General features: G+C 46.7%; 1 protein-coding gene across 1 annotated transcript in view; it reads right to left on the reverse strand.

Moving 5' to 3' along the window:
• LOC144513690 (5-hydroxytryptamine receptor 2A-like) overlaps positions 1–1,669 on the reverse strand; it is a 56,979-nt gene extending 55,310 nt beyond the window's left edge. Inside the window, exon 1 of the mRNA XM_078244871.1 lies at positions 822–1,669. Coding sequence (XP_078100997.1) covers positions 822–1,269 — 448 coding nt within the window. The 5' untranslated portion in view covers positions 1,270–1,669. The remainder of the gene's footprint in view (positions 1–821) is intronic.
• Between the last annotated feature and the right edge of the window lie 6,564 nt (positions 1,670–8,233).

The raw sequence follows: 8,233 nt of genomic DNA on the forward strand, positions 1-8,233 counted from the left end.
ACTACACTACTGTTCAAGTCCACAACTGTGATGAAGTCTGATACAACTAAGGTCACATTGCCTCAACTCTAAACACGTCATGCTGTCATCAACATCAGATTTGGGATTTGTTTCCTTCTTCAGAGTGAACAAAGCTTTAAAGGTACACTGTGTAGGATTTTCTCCCATCTAGTCCCATCAATAGTGCTCTCTAGCACCTCGCTTTTTCAAATGCGTGTTGTGGTAGTTGTTATGTACCAAAGAAGCTATGACAACATGTCTTCCCAGTCGGTTTTTTGGCGACGAGGATTCCTTCTCCTGTGGCTCGGCATAAGTACGATCCTCCATTATGAACTAAAGTGCAGGCTTTCTAATTTGCCGGGGCAAGTGACAAGCGCCTCTCACTGATCTCCTCCTCCGTTTCAGCTGGTTTCAGTCACGTGACGCTGAATGAAAACGCGTTGGATTAGCGAGACAGGTAGGCTAATCCCTCTCAGCAGTTATAGTTTTTCAAGATGGCGAAACGACGTGGAAGCCTCCTTGGACTTGCCCGTCCAATGTAAATACAGATAAGAAATTCTTCCCTTACGAGGATAAGTCAGATCATTGGCAGAGGTCATTTTACACCAATGAGGACATATTTATGAATGAAGACACTGATTTTAGCTAATAAAATACTTAAAACACTACACAATGGACCTTTAAACATGCAGCTGCAGTTTGTTTTGTCAGAGAACAGTTCAGTCACTTGGGGGGAACACCGTGTGTCTGTTCAGCTCTACTCAGCAACACACCAAATGTCAACCTAATAAAGCCCAACATCATCGTCACTCAATGCTTACCGTAGAGAATGGTCACCATGGAGACGGGCATAACCAGGATGCCTAGGAGCATGTCAGCGACTGCCAGGGACATCAAGAAATAGTTGGTGGCGTTCTGTAGCTTCTTCTCCAGAGAGACGGCCAGGATCACCAGGATGTTGCCCAAAACCGTGACGGCGATGACAAGTAGAATCAGCAGTGCCGCCCAGTTCTTCTCCACGGCCATGTCTCGTCGAGGACACGGAGGCCCGTAAATCCTGCCGGCCTGCTGCTCGCCGTAAACTTCTCCGATGTTCCGGTAAGACCAGTTCCCTAACCAGGGACACCCAGAGGTTGTCGCGTTGTTGATCGGCGCCGTGCTTTCCTCCAATCTACGCGGAGACCACGTGTCGGACTCCAGAGTGGCGACGGCTGCTCTGACGGCTTTAGAGATCAACTCCGACACGTTGGGGCCGCCACCAGGGTTCATGGTGTCGGCTCGGTAAACGCCGTCCCAGCCGGAGACGGAAATGCCTCAGGGACGCTGCCTGGGAAAATTTGTCAGAGCGGAGAAAGAAGGGGAAAGTCTTGTCATCATCTACTCGCTCCCCATTTCACCTTTCACCAGGTGAACATCGTAAATGTAACACCATTTATCACTCGAGGAATGAGTTGTGTTTCAATGTGCCGGCAGTTTTTTACTCCGTCATCTCAAGAGGAAACTCCGAAGCCTGGAACCGTCCGTAGCCTCGAACCGTCCGAAGCCTCGAATCGTCCGAAGCCTCAAACCGTCCGAAGCCTTGAATCGTCCGAAGCCTTGAACCGTCCGTAGCCTTGAACCGTCCGTAGCCTTGAACCGTCCGTAGCCTTGAACCGTCCGAAGCCTTGAACCGTCCGTAGCCTTGAACCGTCCGAAGCCTTGAACCGTCCGTAGCCTTGAATCGTCCGAAGCCTTGAACCGTCCGAAGCCTTGAACCGTCCGTAGCCTTGAATCGTCCGTAGCCTGGAACCGTCCGTAGCCTTGAACCGTCCGTAGCCTTGAACCGTCCGTAGCCTTGAACCGTCCGTAGCCTTGAATCGTCCGAAGCCTTGAACCGTCCGTAGCCTGGAATCGTCCGTAGCCTGGAACCGTCTGTAGCCTTGAACCGTCCGTAGCCTTGAATCGTCCGAAGCCTTGAACCGTCCGTAGCCTTGAATCGTCCGAAGCCTTGAACCGTCCGTAGCCTGGAATCGTCCGTAGCCTTGAATCGTCCGTAGCCTGGAATCGTCCGTAGCCTTGAATCGTCCGTAGCCTGGAATCGTCCGTAGCCTTGAATCGTCCGAAGCCTTGAACCGTCCGTAGCCTTGAATCGTCCGAAGCCTTGAACCGTCCGTAGCCTTGAATCGTCCGTAGCCTGGAACCGTCCGAAGCCTTGAACCGTCCGAAGCCTTGAACCGTCCGTAGCCTTGAACCGTCCGTAGCCTTGAACCGTCCGTAGCCTTGAACCGTCCGAAGCCTTGAATCGTCCGAAGCCTGGAACCGTCCGTAGCCTTGAACCGTCCGTAGCCTGGAACCGTCCGTAGCCTGGAACCGTCTGTCGCAGGATCAACCGATTATCTTCACCACACGGGGAAACAAAAGTAGCAGACTGCCGAATTCAGCAGAACAACAAGAGTACCTTTTAAATCTCAAAGGACAATGCTGAATGGATCAAAAAATTAAAATAATCGCTTGGTTAATATCGTGACCGTGTGCCACTCATCCAGAACAGAAAGAAGAACTGTTCCAGTTGCTCGAAATATTCCAAAACCAAATGTTGGGAGTGATTCTGACTCACATATTGTCAGCCTTTTTTTCCCCTCTCTCTCATCTTCTGATTTATTGAATCCGTTTGAAGCCGGAGAGGTGAGGAGACACAGTTGCAAGTTTCTCATCCTTGAATTCTGGGCTCTTCAAAGTCAAAGCTACACTTCTTGATAAAAACATCTGAAGTCTCAGATCTTACAAATGTGCATTTCACCTCCTCCAAAGTCTCTGATTCTTTTCAAACAGACCGAGCCAAACTTTTTTAGTCTTTGGTTTTCACGATGCAAACACAAGAACGTGTGAGGAAAAACTGCATTCTTTGCATCTCCATCCGTAAAAAAGTACACCTGTGCGAAGGTGGGTTTACCGTTGACTACATACCTGCACAGATGTAATTATATATGTGTGTGTGTTGACGAATTTGTGTGGAAATCCTCCAGTGTCCTTGTCATCTTCAACTCAGCCCTGCACCTGTGGCAGTGCGTTGGCAGCCGTCGGGAGATTGATGATTAACATAATGATATTTGACGTGCGTGTGTTGCCCAAAGACACCTCGCTAACTTTCTCCCCTCACTGTTCTCTTCACACACTCTCAGCTTGGCGATAAGAAAGTCTTGACGCATAGTACAAATATTCCTCTTCCCCCAAAAAACAGTGTCAGCCCTCCAGAGAATTTAAATATTCCTTTAATCCCTGCTCCTCCTGTTTGCATTTAGTCCTCAATGGAAAATGTCAGTCACTCTGCATAATCCTCCCGCTCAGTTCAGGGTTCCTTCGGCTCCATAAATCCTCAGTTTCTTAAAAACCTCCTTGGATATTTCCACGTCTATTTTCTCAAAGAAAGCAAATAGCAGAGGAGGAAGAGGGAGGGGATGCTTGGGTCCTTCTGTGAGCCGTCGGCACACAGGAGAGGTTTCAGGTTTCCAGAGTGAGTTGTTAAGTCGTCTTCAGTGATGATCAGGCGCTGAATGAGCTTCTGCTTTTACTCTGCTCGCACTCAGAGTCTGTCTCTCTCTCTCTCTCTCTCTCTGTCTCTCTGTCTCTCTCTCTCTCTCTCTCTCTCTCTCTCTCTCTCTCTCTCTCTCTCTCTCTCTCTCTCTCTCTCTCTCTCTCTCTCTCTCTCTCTCGTCTCTCTCTCTCTCTCTCTCTCTCTCTGTCTCTCTCTCTCTCTCTCTCTCTCTCTCTGTCTCTCTCTCTCTCTCTCTCTCTCTCTCTCTCTCTCTCTCTCTCTCTCTCTCTCTCTCTCTCTCTCTCTCAGCCTCTATCTCTCTCTTCACTCTCTCTTTACCCAGGGTCTCTCTAGCTCACACTTATTTTTTAGCTCTCTCTCTCTCACAATCATTGCATCCTTTTCTCTCTCTCTAGCTGATTTAAGTCCAGTTCTCTCTGGTTTTCCTCACTCCTTAAGTCTAAACCTGGTAAGATGGTAAGCGTATGTTGTTGTTTTTTTGGATTTTTTTAGGCGTTGGATGCCTTTAATGAAATGGCACTGGACCTATTTAATCTAATGAATATCATAGGCCAATATTTTGGTTAAAATCTCATCATAAGAATAGCAGACTGATCAAACTATTGGCTTGATGCTGATTGGTTGAGCAGTAGGACTGGGTTGAACTAGGATAACCACCTTGAGACAACACAACACTCCCAAGCCTAACTACTCCAACACCGATTGCCCCCCCCACCACCACCAAAAAATACTAAAAATATATATAAGTAAATACACAATAAGTTTTTCATACATGCCAATTGTGCTGCTATTTACAATTTCTGCACAAACAGGTGCCAATTAAGAAATTAAAAGAAAAAAATCAACAATAATCAAAAGTGACGTAGCTTTTTTGGTTCTGTTTACTTTTATTTTCAACCGGGACACAAGCCTCGGTCTCCTGTGTTTGTTGGACACATACACTACCCCGATCTGCCTCCCGCTTACGTGGAATTTGGCGCTCTAAAGTAAAGCTTAGATCGGGCCCAAAACAATCAAGCCCGATCCTACATGAGCCTGTGCACGTTGTGTCCGTGTCCGGCCCGGCCCGACACATTAACTGTAATTATGATCTTAAACCAGATCATTTTTTAATACGTGGGCCGTTATAACTGACGTTCTCAACTACAATTCCCAGTTGTTTGAACTACAGAAATCTGTTTAGACTGATCTTAATGAATAATGCAATAAGGACGAAGCATGTAAACAGCTGTTTGTTTATTCAGAATGGATCGCAAATGGGTCCGAATGAAGAAACGTTAAAAAAAACTCGACCCCATAGCTCCCTCAGCTGAATAGTGAGGGGAACAGATCAAGGCAGCAACATAATCAAAGACCTGGAACCATACAGGAGACTTTCTGGTCTCCATCACCTAACTAATACTGTCCTTTACCACAGTCTGCATGCCGACGCACTGGCCGACAACGAGTATAGGAGAGACCATATCCGCTGCTAAAGGACTTGTGAGATATCTGAAACAATCTGGCCTGGTTGAGCAATTATTGAAGAAGACAGTGCTGCAGATGGGGGAGACACGATGTAGCACAGTTTACCTCACACTCAAGTCAGTGCAGGACATGTAGCCTCCACCCAGAGCTACGGGAGAAGATGGAGAGGCAGAGCTTTCTCCCCACCCAATAAGGCTTATAAAGTAATGATTAAAAAAACAGGCTTGGGCAGAGAATCTAAACTCTACTCTAAAGCCATGACGAGTTCAAACCAAACCTCCAGGAACAGCGCCATGTCTTGAAGCAACCATGGGCGTATAGCGGCCAACGTTGGAGTTGCAACGTCTGACAATCCACTGGGCCCAGAAAGACTTTACAAAGGGCGAAAAAAAACAATTATATTTCAGCGGGTAATCTTTTGGGCGGCAAATCAACTCACCAGTCCAAACACTTAAAGAGTACTTGTTCAAACCATCACATTTTACATTTTTTAACATGCACTACTAGCCAAATCCAGAATTTAACTATTGTAGAATATTAGCAGTTAAGGTTGTATTTTGTGCTCATAAAAGAGCTGTGTGCAGTCATTGAATAACTGGTTCAAGGAAAATGTCTCTGACACATAGAAAGTTAAGCTTAACCTTTAATAGTTTAAGCCTTTCATGGCATAATAATGCATTGTGCACCAGACAGATAAGCAGAAGAACAGGAAAAGACTCAAAGTTTCTGTCTAGAAACTAGAAGACACCCCCTGTGAGGATAGGATAAAATCTTGAGGGAGAGAACAGATCAGAGCTCATCATTCAGAGGACAACTTGGTGGACCAGCTCTGACTTTATTTCTGTCGCTAGGGAAACTTATGGCGTTTTTCCATCACGTGGTACCTGCTCGACTCAGCTCGACTCTACTCGCCTTTTTTGGTTTTCCATTATGAAAAAAAGTCCCTGGTACCTGCTAACAGGTACTTTATTTAGTATCTAACGGTAGGTTTCCACACAGCGAAACACCAAGCAAATTTCAGTTAGCGAAATATTGCCTCGGGGGCGTGGTCGCGAAAACAACACGCCAGACCGCAACAGAACAGCGGCTGCTAGGCAGCTAGCAGAGAGGGTTGAAGCTAGGTAGCATAGGTAGCTAGCAGGTAGTTTGCTAGCAAGCTATCGTTGCTATTGTAGCTTGTGAAATCCGTGTTGATACAAGCGTCAATGTTCGCCAACAAAACATGTAATCAAACAAATGCACAAGTAGCCTAGCTAGCTGCCTGGCTAAGCTTACAATGAAATCCAATGTCCGAACATGCTAGCAATTAGCGTGTCGGCTAGCTGAACATTTTGAGTGTTTAAACTAACATATACAGTGGTCTATTTAGTGGTGTGTGTGCCCTGACTAAGTTCGTTTATCATATAAATCACAATTAGCGTTGATACAAGTACCAATGTTTGTGTAGAAACATTTTAATCACATACAAATGTTCATGATACAGCGCTGATAACCTCCGCCATCTTGGTCAGACTTTGTTTGTAACTCCCGCCTCCAAACACAAACACGCAGACCTGATTGGTTCTCGAGTGGTCCTCATTTTGAATAAAGTTAAACTTTTGTCAACTTCGTGTCGCTTGCCTCGGCGAGTCGCTCTCATCTCGCCCAATCAGGACGAGTATCATCACCATTCAACCTCAATGAGAGTGAAGATAAATTTCGCTGTGTGGAAACCTGCCGTTAGTCTCACCTCCGTCGAGGTTCCCAGCGAGCTGAGGCGATACCAAAAGGTGACGTGAAAACCTGCAGACTCCTGATTGGTCGGAGAGAATTGTCACTAATCACTGCGTCATCGTTGCTAGTGACAGACGGGGGGGGGTCCTGAACAAACACGCCATTTTAAATACTTTAGCCAGCGGTGTTTATTTTGCTGCCTCCAGCTTCTTCTTTTTTAAGATAATTTTTGGGCATTTTCAGCCTTTATTTCCACAGGACAGCAGAAGACATGAATGGGGAGAGAAAGGGGGAATGACTTGCAGCAAAGGGCCGCAGGTCGGAGTCGAGCCCGCGCTCGCTGCGTCGAGGAGTAAACCTCTATATGTGGGCGCCCGCTCTGCCAGCTGAGCTATCCGGGCGCCCAGCCTCAAGCTTCTTTAGAAAGTAAATGTGTCTTCTGGCAAACAGCCACATGTCAAGAATCAAAAACAACACACCTTCCACGTTCTGTGTGTGTGTGCTTTGCTATGCCGACCAGCCACGCTCGCCTCACGCACACGGTACTAATGAATCTGCAATGGAAAGAAGGAGAACGGGGCGCCGGGTCGAGCCGAGCTGAGCCGAGCTGAGTCGAGCTGAGTCGAGCAGGTACCGTGCAGTGGAACAACGCCATTAGTCTCTGTTTGTGAACCCACAGCTGTGTTGTAACTCTTATGCTGGACTCAGTAATCTTCGCTTAACTGAACTCTTCGTCTCAGATTGATTCTTGTGTTCTGGTAAACTTAAGTCCGATGTATCAAGGCGCAGGAATTAATAAATTGGAGTCAGATTTGACAGGCCTTAGGGCCTTATTTTAGACATAATTCTACACTAGGCACGACGAACTCACATAATGAACGCGAGCAGACCCACGGGACTGCACCTAGGGTTGGGTACCGAGCTCGGGTGTGAACAGTACCCAACCCTAACTGCGCCCATGGCGCCCTGCACTGCACGCTCATATAACAGTTCTCCTGAGATCCTGTAGCTGTAAAAATGGTTATTTGGCTCTAGTTTACCATGTGTATTATCTTATGATACGTGGCTGTGACGTGGATGTAACGTTATTAACGTCTCTGTTCCCAAACTGCCGGGACTAGCTAACGTTAGTGGCTAATGTCAGCGGTAGCTAGTAGCACGACATAATGATTACATCTCCTTGGTTCTCTTAATACATGCATCATTTATTTAGACAAGCATTAAACTATAAAAACAATGTAAACACAATGGGCCGTATTTCAACGATCTGAGAGCACGGCGTGAACACCTGGTGCAGGTGTGTTTAGGGCGTGTCCTAATCCACTTTTGCTAGTTTGACGGCAGGAAAAAAGGGTCCGTGTGCCGGGCGCATGGTTCTAAAGGGTTGACCTTAGTGTCTTCATTAATCAGAGGTGTGTTTTGGGCGTAACATGCAATCAACCAATCAGAGATCATCTCCCATTCCCTTTAAAAGCCAGGCGCGTTTGGACCTTGGAGCATTGCTGTTATGAGTGTCCA

This window comes from Sander vitreus, unplaced genomic scaffold (genome assembly GCF_031162955.1).
Source record: "Sander vitreus isolate 19-12246 unplaced genomic scaffold, sanVit1 ctg319_0, whole genome shotgun sequence".
In the NCBI taxonomy this organism is placed as follows: Eukaryota; Metazoa; Chordata; class Actinopteri; order Perciformes; family Percidae; genus Sander; species Sander vitreus.